The 18028-nt window shown below is 35.9% G+C and overlaps 1 protein-coding gene across 2 annotated transcripts in view; it reads right to left on the reverse strand.

The window, feature by feature from the left end:
* Positions 1–18028, reverse strand: part of LOC131066678 (carboxypeptidase SOL1) — a 232369-nt gene that overhangs the window by 113664 nt on the left and 100677 nt on the right. For both annotated transcript variants that reach the window (XM_058001505.2, XM_058001503.2), the window contains 2 exons: positions 15702–15824; positions 15401–15505 (listed from right to left, as the gene is read on the reverse strand). In XM_058001505.2, coding sequence (XP_057857488.1) covers positions 15401–15505; positions 15702–15824 — 228 coding nt within the window. The remainder of the gene's footprint in view (positions 1–15400; positions 15506–15701; positions 15825–18028) is intronic.

Genomic DNA, 18028 nt, shown 5'->3' on the forward strand with positions numbered 1-18028 from the left:
ATCAAACACCGTGAATAAGCATATCCACTGCTGAACGGAATAAAGTTTCATTCAGTGTTTTTCAATATCGAAAAACGGGAGCGAAACCTTATGGTCCAACTGGCCGAAAGCTTCAGAAAAAAATTAGAGTACAGAAATAGGGTCGCAAATTATAGAAATAGCACAACTTTTTATGATTTACGTTTGGAGAAGGGTCGGCTTCTCTTTTAATTTTAAATATTTAGATTTAATTTTTAAGAAATGTTTTTATTTTAAATATTAGTTTTTTAAATAAAATTTAATCTCTTTAGTTTATGTTTTAAATAAAGTAGATATTTAACTTTTTTATTAAACATATTAAACTATAATATATGTATTATTTAGTATATTAAATTTGATATAGTTATTATTTGTATTCAAAAGATAATATTATTTTTATGGATTTATTATTTATTTTAAAAAAATTCAATGCATATAAGGCGAATTTAATGACGATTTTTATTTTCGAATTTCTTGACCTAGCCGAACTTCATCCGAATTTTATTTTTGTCGAACACGAATTCGACATCGTCAATTTGTTGAACCTTAGGGTCCACATTAGTCGAATATCATGTTAACAAAAGGAGATCTAGGAGATTTAATGATAGGCTACATATGTTAGGTGTGTACATTTTTATATTTGCACTTAGTTCTCAAACATGATTCTACTACTAACATCCCTATCTATAACCCTCATTAAAGGATCAAACCACTTTCTATTAAGAAGTTGAGATGAGAACCACTCGGTCTATGGTTGAAGGTAACATGCTTGGATGATGCTCTCCCTTATAGCTAGACAACAATCATTATTTGCACTTGGACGAGATGACTTTGACTAATACTATGTAACTGATGGTTAGTTCACTTGTAATGAAAAGTCAAAATATGCATATTGATGTATATTGGCAGATTGGTAGAACAATAGTCCTAGTACTGATTGTATTTCATTTGTAAATTTGAATCATAGTGGTCTATAAAATTTTATAATGATTTTATCTTTATTTGGAAAAGTGGAACCAATTACTAATTTATGTTTGAAAAACGAATTAAAAAAAAGAGCATTTCTATGTCATTTAATTTCAAATTATATACACATATATATGTATATGTATATACATGTATATACATACATACATACATACATATATACATACATACATATATATATGTTATATATATACATACATACATATATATATGTTATATATCTGTATGTATGTATGTATGTATATACATATGTATATACATGTATATGTATATATGTATGTACATCGTATACATACATAAACATATATATACATATCTAAATATATATATATATACATATACATGTATGTATGTACACACACACACACATATGTGTGTATACATATGTACACGTGTACATATATCTAGATATATGTATACATATAAATATACATATGTATATGTATACATATGTACATATCTATATATATATATATACACACACACATTTATATATGTATACATACATATATATATATATATATATAGACATGTATACATATATATACATATGTATCTATATGTATATAGACATATATACATATGTATATATATGTATACATATATAGATATATCTATAGATATACATAAGTATGCACATACATACATACATACATATATATATATATATATATATCTTTGCGCTTGGGGCAATGATGCAGCTAATGATGTTATAAATAGTTGAAAATATGTAATACTGCTTATAATCAATATAGGGCGCTATCCCCACAACAGATAGCACTTAATTAATATATATATATATATATAGTTAATTTGAGTGGCTCATTTCACTATATCAATGTGATTCCCTTGGCCAAACCCTACTAACCCAGCATATATGTTGCAACAATTTAGAGAGTATAGGACCAATTGACTCAATCCATATTTGATGTTGTTAATAGACGTCTAAGTGTGGACTTTTCACATTCTCCACTAATTTTAGATCACACCAATAGAATTGAAAAGTTTGTATCCCAAATTCAGATGACAAAATCTTTGAAGCATTGTATCCCATTAAGCATCATTTTAAGTACCAAAAACTCATGCTACAAACAGCCATATTTGGGAAAGGTGTCAGAAGAAGTCGATAAAGTTACATTGAATAACGAAACCTTAAGGAAATAGATCAACGAAGTCTCTAGTTTTCGCAACTGTTGACTCAAAAACAACTTACTGAGACCCAAGTTCCTAAGTTGGTTGCAAGTGAACAAAAAGTGGCCTCATTAAATTCAAGTGTGGCTGAACTTAACAACAGCAAAAAGAGTACATTGTGCATATGGTCAAAAGCTCAAAAGAACATGAAGTCATTTTGAATCATTACAAACTTGAGGCAACTGTTCAGGGTCATATTCTTCTTCAAGTCTTGCATGAAATCATCTAAACTATTCATAGGCTTATCCGATGGGACTCCAACTTTTCTTTCTAGGGGGAAGATATAATTAGTATAGTTTTATATTTTATTGTATTTTGTTAAATGTACCTCTAGGGACATATTCTTCTCCAACTCTTCCATGAAATTATCTGAACTGTCCATAGGCTTATCAAGTTTCCTTTTAGGGGGGAGATGTAATCAGCATGATTTTGTATTTTATTGTATTTTCTTAATACTTGTGCTGCCAACTTGTTATGCTATCTAATTGCTATCTATTTATGAAGAACTTGTTCAGTGAAAAAAGTGCTCTCATTTGTGGACAGTCCTCCCTAAACTGCATTATGTGTAATTAAACACTACCACCTTCAATAAAGCACAAGCTTACCTAGGGACGTGTTTCCTAGGCAAAACAAAGTGTCCCCGAAACAGAAATGCCAAGGGACGAGGGGACGGGTACGGGACGTCCCTCGTCATCACCAAAACCATGCAAAAACCCGAAACCGGAGCAGAAACAGAAATGGAGGGACAGGGTGCCCTTTTTTGCAACATTTAAAAAAAAAAAAACTCACCGAAATGAATAAAAAAACACTGACGTTTCTTTCATCTCTATCTCATTTTGACATTTCCTAAAACAAGTAGCAACAGACATAGATTAAAAAACCGGGAAAAAATCGTTTAAATCGCGATTTCTCCCAATTCAAAACCCTAAACGATTTAATCATAGAATTTGAAAAAACTCGCCATGATTTTGACTGTAAGAATTGTTAAAAATCGCAATTAAATCATTAAAAAAAAAAACATTTAAGTGAAAAGTGCAAAAAAAAACCCTAAATCTTATCCTTACATACTTTTGACCTGCGGAAATGACCCGAACATTTTCGCACAGGAGATACAATGACAGCGAGCAAACCTGACTAAATATTTTCCGCGTTTTTCAACTTCGCATTTTTTTACGGGATCTATAACTTGTAAGTTCGTTTTGCAAAGTTTTTGTTTCCTAGTTGTCAATTAGTTTTGAGATTGATAATCTTTAATCTAATTCTTATTTGAAATTTTCTTTTTGCACTTTGTAGAAACATTTGCTCCTTCATCTCACCTGTTGTAGATGTCATTAGATATGCTGATACAGACTCTCCTAATCTTCAAGAGATATATGAGACATTTGATAGCATGATTCAAAAGATGAAAGAAGTAATTTTGGCTAAGAATAATAATTTGAACTTATATGAGCAACATATTAAGCCCATTGTCATGCAGAAGTGCAACACTATGAACACCCCACTTCATATGGCAGACTTTGCGCAAAATCCAAAATGTAATGAGCCCAAGCCTAGAAGATCGCCTCCTTGTGATGATGACAAGGTGAGACGTGGGTTAATGAAGGCCCTTCAAAAGATATATTCACTTGAGCAGTCCAGTATAGCCTTCTCAAATCTTGATGGTCCAAACTTCAACACTTCAAAGGTGAGGATAGATGAAATAGTAATGGCACAAAAAGACCCTATTAGATGGTGGCAATGGCATGGGTCAGATGCACCAGAGTTGAGGACGCTTGCCATTTGCCTCATTTTAACAGGTTGCTAGTTCCTCTAATGTAGAGAGGAATTGGTCTACATATGGCATTATCCACTCCATCAAGAGGAATAAGCTTACCTCTAGACTAGCGAAGAAGTTAGTAGTTGTGCATAGTGCTTTGTATCTTACGGATCATCAAACTCCAAAGTATCGACAAAGTCCAGCTTTATGGTGGGATATTGATCCCGAAGACACCACCTAGGTTAATGAGGACAAGGCATGAGAGGTATTGGTTGGCATTTCAATGGATGATCCAACCTTTGAGGTTGAGGCTAATAGTGGTGTTGATGTGTGTTTTGTGAGACTCACCAACACAAAATAAAATACCAAGTATTTTATCCTCTCTTGAACAAGGAAACCTCAAATGCTAAACAATGTGATCAAATAAGGCAACCCCAAGGTTTACAATATGAACAATGCGACTTTACAATGGATAGACTCAGTGAATGATGTGATTTGTTGTTTACATAAAGGGACAACGCTTTTCACTGGAACTGAAACTTGAATACTAAATTGATTTGAACTTCAAAGAAAAGGTAAAAGGGATAAGGGTAGAGAAATTTGATCTAAACACCTATGGGCAATGATGATGATGGACAGTGCTTTGATAGATGGATTCCATAAATCAAGCTTTGCTTTGCCATGAGGAAACAACTACACAAAATGGATGCAATCTCCAAAGGTAACAAAGGATTTTATATTCTAAACATTCATCCAAATACCCAAAACTGGTGCAATCGAATCGAACTAGTGCTAAATTAGATTCAGACAAACCATGCACTACAATTTGCAATCAACAAACTACAAATGGTATGAACCGGAATTCCATCGAATATCATCACATTTCTCCATTAAAATCAATCAACTTCAAGTAAAATTTGAGAAGTAGAAACCATGCAAAATGTTGAAACAATACACAAAGATCCACCATATCTTCAATGAAAATTATGTATTTACTCCACCATAGTCTTGGCAACAATCTTTGATGTCCTCCTCCTAATGCTACTTCTACTATTCTTGCTTCTAATTATTGACTATTAACCTTACAAATGAAAAGGACAAGCCTTATATAGAGCTCTCAATTACAAATTAAGGACCCAGATTGATTCTAAATCAATGGCCAAGATAATTCAAAGAAACCCTAAGTGGAGGTAGTTACAACTACCACCTCCTTACATTAGATATCCTCCAATGAGAAAATTACAAGCTTTGGATACATATCCTTTTGAGGAAAAGGACCAATGGTAATTAACATTGCCTTGATGACACAATTTACAATGAGTAGATGATGAAACTTCATTCAATGCATCCACATGTCCACTTGTTGATGAGTCAAATTCAATGAATCCATACATGCTGAATTGTCATTATTTGATTGGTTGAGATGAGTGGATGCCACCTCAGCATGTATATCTTGTAAACTTTCATCTTTCATCACAAAAAGTTCCTTGCATTTCTAGCAATATCTCTTGATACTCAACATCATCCTTCTTCACTCAAGGCAATCTCCACCGAATGAGTTTCCAGCTTTGATTAACTCTTTTGAAACTATCTTCCTTGCAATTTCTTCAGCTTGTATACTCCTTCGAGTGTTCTTCATTTCAACTCAAGTTCTTCTTCATTGATACCCTTGACCTTGGTCTCCTTGTCATTGTAGAGCAATCCTTCTTTGTGATCTTCCTTGAGCATGTTGACCTTGTTTTCCTTCGCATTGATCTTGTTCAATCCTTCATCCTTGGAATCCTTTGTCTTGAATATCCTTGACTTTGAGCTCCTTCGCGTTGTTGTCTTCCAAGTTGCCTTATCCACTTTCCTTGAACTTGAACACCTTGAGCTAGTCCTCTTCATCATTCACCATACATTAATCCTGAAAAGAGAGAGCACACTTTGAATCATGATTGTAAATGAAACCCTAATTAGTGAATAGCAAGTAATTGGTGATAAGACAATGAAAGTTGAACATCCTGCATTTCAAATTCATCTTGAAAGATTGTAATATCCCCAACAAATTTTTTTGAAATTTTAACAATTACAAGTACCACAAGCACCCGTTAGGGTTAGAAAATGATAACCAAAACACTGCAAAAAGTAATCCTTCCACTTTCTGATCACCGAGAGCCCAAACTGGGAGGGTGATTACAATACTGGGCAGCAAGCCAGCCCCTTCAGCTTATACAGCAGGTAATGGAAAATCCTAAAATCACTTGGCAGTAAACCAACCAAGGATAATACAAACAACTGAAATGAGCAATCACTCTACCGCTTATGCAGCAGGAGGAATAAATTGAAGATTACTATTAACTCCACCACTTATTTAGCGAGAGGACATTATTACAAACAAAGATAGGCGGCATGGCTAGCCTCTTCCACTTATGCAGTGGGAAATACAAATAAGTCGCAACAAGAATGATTGATCAATACTACTGAAACAATCTTACAAAATAGAGATAAAGGATTAGAGAAGATGTTTAATGCTGATCCCAAGAAAAATACTTCCAAATTCACACAACATAAAAACACTACTACTGTTCTAGTTCTACAAGCTAGAAACACACTCTCCAGCCACTACCGAAAACACCAAAACACTCATAACTTTCTCAAAACTATCCGGAATCACACCAAATCAAATGCAAATGACTAATATAACATAGGCGACCAATCCAATACCTCAAACCTGCAACTTGGAAGCCTCAAATGTGATGCACGTATCCCAAGGTATAATTCTGAAAATGGCGCTACAGCTACAGAATTCGATTTACAACCAAAAACCAAAATGACCACCAAAAGCCACACCAAGATAGAAGAAGGATTGTCTTCCCAATACACTTCCAAAGAGCCGATACCCAGAACAATGGGCAACAATCCACCACTCAGTAAGGTACTATGTCTCAAGTACGAAACTGGCTAAACTAGGGAGCCACAAATCCAAAGCTCAAGTTCACTCGCCATTCCGGCAGCATAAGGATATAATTTCTCCAAGCTATCAAAACAAGAGCCCAGCAGTCTTATTTATAACTTTATGGAGCCCCAAATTCAAATTCAACTCCCTCCAAATTGCCATGGAATGAAATGAAATGGCATTACACTTGGGCGTCCAAATCAAAATATCTTTAACTTGGCAAAAATCATATTTTTCCCCTTAGTGGCCGCCCAAAAAATCAACCATCAAATGTAATGTAAAGTTGTAATTCTTTTTAATAAAAAATACCTCTATGGGCATCCAGACTTGGGAAATAAAACATTAATCTATCCTCAAAGTGGTCATCAAAAGCATAAACGGCATCACAGTATAAATCAAATTTATCTTTTTTAATTCAATCCCTTATCTCTCCATAGTGGCGTCAAAATATTTAACCATAGGCTAAAGTTCTGCTAAATATTTCCCAAAAGAGACGCCAGAATTAAACAATTATTTCAACAATAATATGTGATGCCAAAAATAAAATATTAACTTAAGTCATTTAAATGATAAATGACTAAGTCCATTAAATTGCACTCTGAACTCAACTCTGCCTGCCAGTAATAGAACTGAGTCGCTGAGTCATCCCTAAACCTGCCAAAAATAGCAGATGTTGCTTGGCTCAACTGAAACCATAAGAAAAACATACTTACTAAAAATAGTAAGTTACTCATAGCTCCATTAGGTCACAAAACGGGACCAACTACTACTTCCTAAAAATAGTAAGTCCATTAAAGACTAGTCAGATGAAGTTGCATGTCATACTGCCAAAAAACTCTTGAAAAACCCAAAAAAATGTGTTATTCTAATCCTACTTACTAAAAATAGTAAGTATGCAACCCTCAACTGAACGCAATGCATGTGTATCATCACTATGAAGCTCTCTGAAAACCAAAAAAAACTCCATAATCAGAAGTCCCAAACTCCAACTGCTTCCCACTCAAAATCCTCCGAGAAGATGGAAACCCTAATTCTGCCAAAAATAGCCTATGGGCCTCTGGAATAGGCTATTCTCCACCAAGAGTGATCACTAGCTGGAAGGGGACATTACAAAGATTTCATTGTTTTCAAACAATTGCTCATAAAACTTCTTCACAAATCAATCAATTGATTTTCAAGATGCAATTCTAAAGAAAAATTCACTATGATCAACTCCATATCAAGCTTAAAAATGCAAAAAGAAACTCACACTCTACCCCCTTGGATCTGAAAAATCAGATTTTTGCAATTTAGAAGTTTGTTTCAGGTTTGAGTCCACTTGAAGTTCACCCTTTAATACTTCTTCTTAATTGATGAGCTCCACCTCTTAATCGCTGCCTTCCTCTTTTCCCTTCAACACTTGCTTGAACCTGATTTTAGGCACTTGAATTGCCTCTGGTCAGCTACAATTCGCATCTGATCTGCCCTTATTCACTTGGAATTGTGAATTGTTATGTGAATGACCTCCCTCCACCTTACAAGTATAGGTGCTCATATCGTAATTCCCTCTCCCTTGATAAAGGCTGACCTCTTGTTGTAACGTATTCACACATCACCCCATTGCAAATGGGGACCCCTACTTTTTGCTTTCTAGGGTTTGTTTTTCTAGGTCTTTTAGGGTTTTGTCTGTTAGCCTTTGCATTCTGAGTGCTGCAGAGGGATCACTAAGATAGCAAGCTTTGTTTTAGCTAGGGTGAGCCAGTGGATACTCAGGGTTAGGGTCATCTTTGAAAGTCTTCCTTAGGCCTATTTTTTCTCTTGTTGTTAATAGTGTCTTGTTTGGGTTTCAGGAGGTCAATGAAGCTTGGTGAGTGAATATCGTCTTTGAAGGTCTGAGTTAGGTCAAATTGATGAGTAATGAAGTCTGGAATATCATCCTGATCTTCAAATGTCCTGAAATTTGGCTGTCTGGAATGTCATCCTGATCCTGAAACTTGACTGTCTGGAAAATTGAAGAATCCTCCGAAAATTAGATTTTGCATTATAACTCCTGGAGGTCCGAAACCACTCTCAAACATCCTAACAGTATATATGGAATATAACTTAAAGTATAAGAAAGAAGAAAGATATAAGGAAATGTCACTTTCTTCTTTCTTATACTTAAATGTTATATTCCATAAATGAATCCTGACGGAGAGGCTAAAATGTCAAATTTTGCTCCTGACCCTTCCAAAGGGTCCAGAGCGAATTTCAATTTCGCTCCTGACCCTTCCAAAGGGTCCAAAGCGAAAATTCACCAAGGACTCAGGATCTCACCTAAGTCAAAGAGTGGTTGAGCGAATGGGCAAGGATATGGAAGGATATGCATCAAGGCGTGAGTCTAAGCCAAAGTCAAGTCAATTCCAAAGTGAATCAAGCCTAGAATAGGAATTTCGCTCCTGACCCTTCCAAAGGGTCTAGAGCGAATTCCTTTGTAAGACACTCTACATTGCCCAAAGTCATGAACTAGCTCATTCCCAGGCATTTGTGAAGGCAAAACACTTATTTGGAGTGAAGAAATGTAAAAATGAAGTCAGGATTTGAGCCCAAGGAGGAATTTCGCTTTTGACCCTTCCAAAGGGTCCAAAGTGAAATTCATATAAAACCCTATTTTTCACAAAATCTTGAAGCTATGTGTCAACTTGAAGAGCAAATTTGCATGGTCATGATGGAAGGAAGCCTAACAAAAGTGTGTCCAAGGCATGAAAAGGAGAAAGGAAGTAAGAAATTAGCTCAAAATGAGAATTTTGCTCCTGACCCTTCCAAAGGATCCAAAGTGAAATCCTCATTTGACCCTCAATTTTGGCCTAAGGCATTGAAAATGAAGATTTTTGAGCCAAGTGGATTGCAAGTGGACTTGAATATGGCGAGAGGAGGGTGAGTTTGATCAATTTTGAAGATGTATTGGATGAAAGAAGTGAGAAATCAATCAAGAATGCGAATCTCGCTCCTGACCCTTCCAAAGGGTCCAGAGCGAAATTCTTAGAAGACACATTTTTCTTCCTTGTTTGCGCTGAAAGCCTTGTTCTTTGGGCATAGTGGGGTAGGTTGATATGTTCTTGCCTTAGGAAGTGATTGAAAGTGTTGAAAAGTGAGGATCTTGTCCAAGATAGTGAATTTTGCTCGTGCCCTTCCAAAGGGTCCAGAGTGAAATTCTTCATAAGCCCCATTCGCTTCCAGGTTTAGGCCACAAACCTTGTTCCTTGGGCGAAGAGTGGTGTATTTTTACCTTGCAAAGAAGATTGGAGTTGAAAAGATGAAGAGTCAAGCCTAGAGTTGAAATTTCGCTCCTGACCCTTCCAAAGGGTCCAGAGCAAAATTTCACAAAACCACTCTTTTCCCTCAATTTTGTGCCAAGTCAAGTGTGGACTAAGATGAATTAGGATTGGAGATGTCTTTAGGCATGACTTTGACTTGTTGGCGATCTTCAAACTTGAAGGAATTGAGCAAAAACATGAATTTCGCTCCCGACCCTTCCAAAGGGTCCAGAGCGAAATTCTTAAAATCACCTTTTTTCCCTTCAAAGCAAGTCAAGTCTTTGGTTTTTATTGCGTGGATGGAAGTGAGAAGGTGTGTCCTTGCCTTTTGAAGTTGATTAAGGTTGAAAGAATGAGGAAATAAGCTCAAAACAAGATTTTTGCTCCAGACCCTTCCAAAGGGTCCAGAGCGAAAATCCTAAAAACCATCTTATCCTCCAAATTTTGTGCCATGCCAAGCCTAGACCAAGTTGAGACAAGCCCTTAGGATTGCCTTTGAATAGATTGTTGCCTCCAAAAATGAAGATTCTAAGCTAGGACAAGGAATTTGCTCCTGACCCTTCCAAAGGGTCCAGGGTGAAATCCCTTATAGGTCCTGTCCCTTGCCATGTTTTTTAGCGAAATTCTCCTTTTAGCCATTTTGAGGCCAAGTAAATGTTGTCAAGCAAGTTGAGAGATAGATCCAGAGGTAAGAGTCAAAATGAGAGGAATGGAGTTAAGTGAGGGAAAACAAGCAAACATGAATTTTGCTCCTGACCCTTCCAAAGGGTCCAGAGTGAAATTTTTCAAACCACCCTTTTCCTCCTTGAGTGAAACTTTGATACCTATGGCATGGTTGAACGTGGAGTGAGGTATTCTTGCCTTGTAGGGTGAATTGAGGTAAAGGAAGTGTAAGATCAAGCCTAAAACTTGAATTTTGCTCCTGACCCTTTCAAAGGGTCTAGAGCGAAATTCTCAAAATGTTGTTTTTCCTTCAAGTTTGTGCCAAGCAAGGACAGTGATCAAAGTGAATTGGACTTAAAGATGGCCATAGGCATGTGTTTGAATAGGTTATGAGTCCAAGAGGTAAGGATTTTGAACTAAAGAATGAATTTCGCTCCTGACCCTTCCAAAGGATCCAGAGCAAAATTCTCAATTTCACCTAATTTGCTCATGATGAAGGTCAAGAGATGGATTCCTAGGCCTTGGTGGAGAGAAGAGTAGTATATTCTTGCCTTGGAAGACATTTTGGAGTGGAGAAGTGATAAAAATTGAGCCTAAGCAACAATTTCGCTCCTGACCCTTCCAGAGGGTCCAAAGCGAAATTCCTAAGTGGTCTAATATTTTGCCTAGGTCCTTGAGCAAAACCTATTCCTTGGCAATTTTGGAGATGAATGACTTGATCTTGGTGAAGTAATGATGAAAATGAGGTCTGATTGAGCACCTTTGTCAAAATTTTGCTCCTGACCCTTCCAAAGGGTCCAGAGCGAAATTCCAAATAGGTCCTGTCCTTGACCTAGGTCCAGAGCGAAATCCCGTTTCTGGTCTTTTTCGGGGTCAAATCAATGATATCTTCAGGAGAAAGCAATTCAAAGGTCAAGAGAAGTTCAAGGCAAGGAGATGATGAAATTTGAGCTAAAATGCAAATTTGAGCTAAACCCTTCCAGAGGGTCCAAGGCGAAAATCCCAAATAGATCCTGTCCTTGGCCAGGGTCTAGGGCGAAATTTTATGGGACCTGTCACTGGGAAGGATTTCAAGCAAACTTCATTTTGATAACTCTTATTGATGATTTAAGGTAGAAAATGCTATGTTAGAATAAATTTATTATGTGTCCTTAATCATCTTATGGTTTGTTTTGCATCTGGGAGGAGACCAAGCCAGGACAAGGACGACCTCTTCCAGTCCATCATCATCAAGGACGTTCCACATGCACAAAGGGAGGACTCAAGGTGCTTTGAAGCGTTGGGAGACTAGGGGTGTTCAAGGAGTTCAAGTTAGCCTCAAGACCTCATTCTACCACAAGATAACAAAGAAAGGCTTTGCCAGCACTTCAAGGCAAGATATGCTACTGGAGAAGGAAGACTTTACAATAAGGAAGCCTGGTCAAGCAAAGGAAGTACATCATTCATCATATCAAAGACAGAGGAGGATCAACCAAGTCACAAGCGTTAGACAAGGTGGCATCCCAGTCATCATTCCTCCGGTCGGATTGGTCCACCTCAGCATGACCAAATTCAATGTATCTAATCTATCGGAGGTGGCACAAACTTCGGTGTACCTACCCTTGCTTCCTATTGGTCCTCGCTCTAGGAATGTAATTTTCTAATTGGCTAAGGAAGTTTGTTGTAACAAACCCTAATTAGGGTTTCTATTTTGTAATCCTAGCCATTGATTTTAAGACAATCAGAGCCGTTTGTTTGTAAAGGGTTCTCTATATAAAGCCCTGGCTCCTCATTTGTAAAGGTTAATAGTTAATAGTGGCTGAATAGTTAGAAATAGTGAATAGTCAGCTGATAGAATAGCAATTAGAGTAGATTAGGAGGACAAGGCAAAAAATTATTGCCATTGATTGTAAATAAACTCCATTTTCATTGAAGTTATGGTGAACTGTGTTGTTTCTTTGCAATATGCATGGTCTCTTGTTGAATCTTCATTTTAGATGATAGATAATTAAATTGAATGAAAGAAGCTATTGAATGCACTCGCATAGAATGCCCCTAGTCCAAACCACTAGCCTCTTGCTGACTGTAAGTGCGCCTTGCGTGGTCAACTGGCACAGAATGAGCTTAATCTCAAGTCGTTACACATCTATTGTTCATGCATTAATTTGAATGATGATCAATATCTGATAGTATCTGATTTGAATATATTTGAAGCATCCCTCAAAAGATCGCACTGAGTTGGTGACGGATTGTTCAAGCCTGATGGTGAGACCCAACCTAGTAGGACTCCACCTAGTCATTCATACATCTTCTCACATTCTAGGTCTTAGAGTAGACTTCCTTAACCTTGTATCTTTTGCCATTTCTTTATCTTCCAATTAGTAAATAGGACTTGTGATTCCAGCAAATCAGACGTTCAAGTCATCGAATGTAAGTCCCCTTGTGATTCCAGCAAAATCACATCGTACCGCAAAGAGCTTATCCACACGTAGAGACCTTACATACAAGAACCTTGGAGTTGCCTCGATTGATCCTTCGGCGAGATCTTCAGCAGTCGGGAAACTTTGTTCAAGAGAGGATAAGATACCTTGGTATTTTATTCTATGTTCGCATGTGCATAAAAACACATCAACACCTCTTTAGCATCTTGCTTATTTTTCATTTGAATTGACTTCATATCAGGTAGGCCAGGTCTTTGCATATTCAAAAATCAAATTTTGGAAGGGAAAAAACTTGTTTTTCTCCCCAAGTCAGCTAGGCTTGATTTGATTTTATGTTGTCTTGAATGCATATAAGTATAGGTTGATCTATTCATTTCCAAATAAATTCCACATTGCTCATGGATTAAAAGCAGATATATGCCTTAGGTCTGATTTTCTGCATCCCTCTTTGTTTGAAATTTGCTCCTCCTATAAAATTCGCTTGAAACTCTTTCCTCTTGATGAAAATCAGCTCCAACCTGATATAAATTTGCACTAAATCGGCTCTTAATTTGTTTTGAATTGTTTGTTGAATTGATGGTGGAGATGATGTTTTTAATCCCTCATATATAGTGCTCCAATTTAGAAACTACAATTTTCCACTAAGGAGGGCCGACCTAGGTAACAGGAACCTCATCCAATTTATTTCAACTCAATTGCTATGTATAATGTATATGATGAATGATTTTAGATTTATCAATATTATCATATGAATATTTAAATTTTCCTATATATTTTAAATTTTCCCTATTTTTTATATAGTTGTCCCCTCTGCAGTCCCCAAAAATGCCAAAAAAATATCCGTCCCAAAAACTTGGGGTAACATAAAGCATCAATTGTGACATTCTCATACAATCAATTCTTGTATGAATTGTGATTGACATAAGATTGTTGCATTGGTAGAATAACATCACACTAGTTTACAAAAAGGACAAAAATGTGAAAAAAATAACTGGGGAAAGTTGAAGCATTTGATGTGCACAATTTGCATATGCTATAAACCATTGTTCTTGAAACCTCAATATAAAACCCTGAAAAGGGTGTTCTTGAAACCTCAATATAAAACCCTGAAAAGGGTCTTCTAAATTTCAAATATATGAAAATGATTTGACACATATTTCTGGCAATAGCTCTGTTAGTGCTTCATAACCTTTTCTATATGTTAATTAAGAAATAAAAACGATCATATCTCCTAATGTCTAGTCATATTTTGCAGATTGGGCTCACAGAACAGCTGAGAACTCAAAATCATAACTATTGCTATAAAAACAGCTGAAAAGCAAGAAGAAGAATTGAGGACAAATGTGTATTACTTCATATGTTGAGACTTCACTGATAGATCTACTCAGATTAACAGTTAGATGCACATTATATCCTATTTACAGTTCTATGGTGATGCAGATTAAAGACACCTTTTCAAACAGGTTATTCATGCGAAATTGGCAAGTAGGATTTTCTACGAGATCATTCTGGAAACAACAGCCACAGAGACATTAACCAAATAAAGACTTTGGAGTTTGGATGTTAGGAAAGTGTGCAACTGAAGTTGAATTTGAAAAAACATGTCTCTAGGGCTAATACTGCTTGTCTTTTAGAGCAAATTTGATCTGTAGTTCCCAACACCTACCTGACCTGGAATTTGCTCTTCATTAAATTTTCACAGTAGTCCTACAATTTCTATATGTAGTAGAGACACATTGAGCACTCTCCTTGTCTTATTATGTACTGGAATCTTTCTACAGTCCCATTCACCATCTGTAGTCATCTTGTAACATAAATATTAAATTTGGTATTTTAATAGCTCTTAAGTCCAAAATCAATATATAATAACAGTTTCTCAAGAGCAACTTGAATAGCAAGATGGTTGTAATTCACATTTTTCTCAACAATGTCATTTCAAATTAAAATGCTTCTTGTCCAAGCTTGTAAGTACTCTGTTCTTTAGACCCTAGAAAATTTCTAATGTAGCTGAATGTAATTTTGAATCCCTCTGACCTACTTTCGTCATTTGTGGGCAAATATATTTACCTTTTTCCTTTCTTTCTTCTGCTCCAGGCCCACTACACTTGCAAGGTTAACAGTCCAAAAATTTAAGAGAAATCAGATTGCTTACCCCATGTAAACTAGCAGAAGCAGTAAACCGTTTGTCCTTTGTCCAGTTCATAATTGCTTTTGTTTCTGGCTGACGTAAATTCTCATCATTATTCTGAGAAAAGAACTGAAAATTGCTCCTCATGTTAGCCACCATTCACCACCTTATAAAGTTATCCCAACTGAAAGTTCAAACAGACTCACATCTATGGATATGCTATCTTACATAAATAGATGAAGTAACGAACCATAAGACTCAAGAGGGAGTATTTCTATCAAAATGCAGCAAGCAAAGAAAGACTTCTACTTAATTTTGTGCTCACTTGATCTGGAAAGTCTCGATTTAAATCAATCTTGTTTGCATTGCCCCGCTGTGAAAGAGCATAGCCATCAGGATTCATGGATGGAAGCAGATGAAGATGAACATTTTCAACAATGAGGGTTGCCTGGAAATAAAAGGAGTAAGCAAAATTGAGTTTTTTAGAAGAGCTTCAATATGAACAAAAACAGACCAACATAATCTAGTATGTGTTTATCTGCCAATAAAATCTATTAAAAAATCTCCATAGACATCTCTCTTGTGAATAAGAAAACGACACAAAAAAATCAACATACAAAGTATTGAAAAGGTTTCAATAGACATCTATAACTCCAGAAACCTTTTAGATTGAGCAATTGTGAAGAAGAGAGATGTTCTTTAAAATGTATTAATAGGAAATTAACAAAAAGCATATTGATTTCACTGGAAGAAGTAGAGTAATGTAAGAATCTTGGTTTCAGCACAATCACAGTTCAACTGCCAAAAGCTCAGCATTGCAGTCCCCAACAAGCATATACAGTGATGATAATGTGAGAAGGCAGGAAGGTGCTTGCATATAACCGCTATCCACGCTTTGGCTATTTACAGTAAGTCATACCAATATACCTGTAAAGGGGTGTCAAACATATTGCTAGTTTATTGAAGAAAGCTACTCCATAGTGGTAGACAATAATAAGTAGAAGCCACTATCAAGCATCTGACTTTTATGTAAGTACATGCGTTTTATTTGCATAGTCTATTTCTTGTTGCAATCTTTACTGTTTTGCTAAAATTTAGATTGTTAGTGACAATTATGCAAACAGAATTCCAGTGAGCCAATTGAAGAAGAAATAAAAGAAATAGTCACAGTAGATTAATGGGACTGTAAGCTAGAAAATTAGAATAGCTAATCAGGAGTGCCAAAAGGGACTTCAACAACCAAAAAATAAAAGAAAAACAGCATTGCAATTCATCAATAAACAAGCTGCCTTATTGTTCTTCAGAAATATGCTACTGTGAAAATCCAAGGCTGGCAAATTTTCACATTCAATATCAAACCATAATAGAAATGCAGATGATTGCATTTACCCAGCCCATGAGATTTGCAGTATGGAGTTACAATTTTATCGATAACACTTTGTAGGTGAAATCTTGAACAAATTCTACAAACATAACATGCAGAGAACTACCAATTTGACTAAGAATACAAGAATTCAATAGCCTTAAAAACATAGATTTACTTTAGTCCTCTCATTTACACTAGACTGTAGGGACATGGAAACTTGTGCATCTTTATCATTTTAAAAAAATTGATGTGCACAATCACACGCATCAAATTCATGGTAGGAGTTGGCAAGAAAAAAAAATCCAAAAGTAATTAAACATCAAAAAATTGAAGCAGCAATTGCCATAGCTTTTGGCGCTAACGAATATCTAAAAATTTGGATTAATTTATACATATCATATACAAGAATTATGCTGACATAGATATTGAAATCAAAATAATCACATCGTTGCATGATGATGTTCAAAATAAAAGAACTTTGTCCCATTCATTACCAAACCATCTCACAGCTCTATTATGCATCAAAAACATTTCTATAGCCCTAACTCCAGAGTTGATCTTTGTATTTGAGTTTTTCTGATTGGCTACCATGCTTTGTCTGATTGACGTCATCAATTTCTTGTACAAGAATGTTACCTGTCCCTTTTGCATTACAGCTCAATTTTCACAAGAATGTTACCTGACCCTATTGCAATACAGCTCAATTTTCTGCTCAATATTTTTCCTAAAGCTATCCAAAGTGAGTAAACATAGGTTTTCTTTTCTTTTAATTTACTAAATTCCTATTTTCTTATAGTTACATTACTGTTTTCTGTATATGTGAAAGCTTAAATTCACCAAAATCAGTGTAGTTAAATGCCAGTTCTTGAATTTCAATGGCCTTAAAAAATATTTGATTGAGCTCACCAACTGTAGAGACTGCAAGCAGCTTCTGTACAGGAAAATACGAACTTGTAAGTAGTTGTGCTTTCATATTCATTGAATGAAAGTGGGAAGAATGTGAATTGTGAAGATAAAGAGGATGGCAGCAATGGGCAGGATGTCAATGAGAAGATTGAAGCTCAGTCTTGATCCAATGCAAAGGGAATAGTCAGGTGAATGATCACACAAGGTTTAAGTGCAAACAATACCCACTACCTCAATTTACCACCAACTCCTATTATGGATGTTCTGTAGTTGTTGATTGTCCACTTCCAGGAGAAATTGTTTCCTTAAAAGTACTTATTTTTCCACCCAACAATAAACAGGTCTATCATCAACTCTCCATTTGACATGTATCATCTCGG

Source organism: Cryptomeria japonica, chromosome 3 (assembly GCF_030272615.1).
Source record: "Cryptomeria japonica chromosome 3, Sugi_1.0, whole genome shotgun sequence".
In the NCBI taxonomy this organism is placed as follows: Eukaryota; Viridiplantae; Streptophyta; class Pinopsida; order Cupressales; family Cupressaceae; genus Cryptomeria; species Cryptomeria japonica.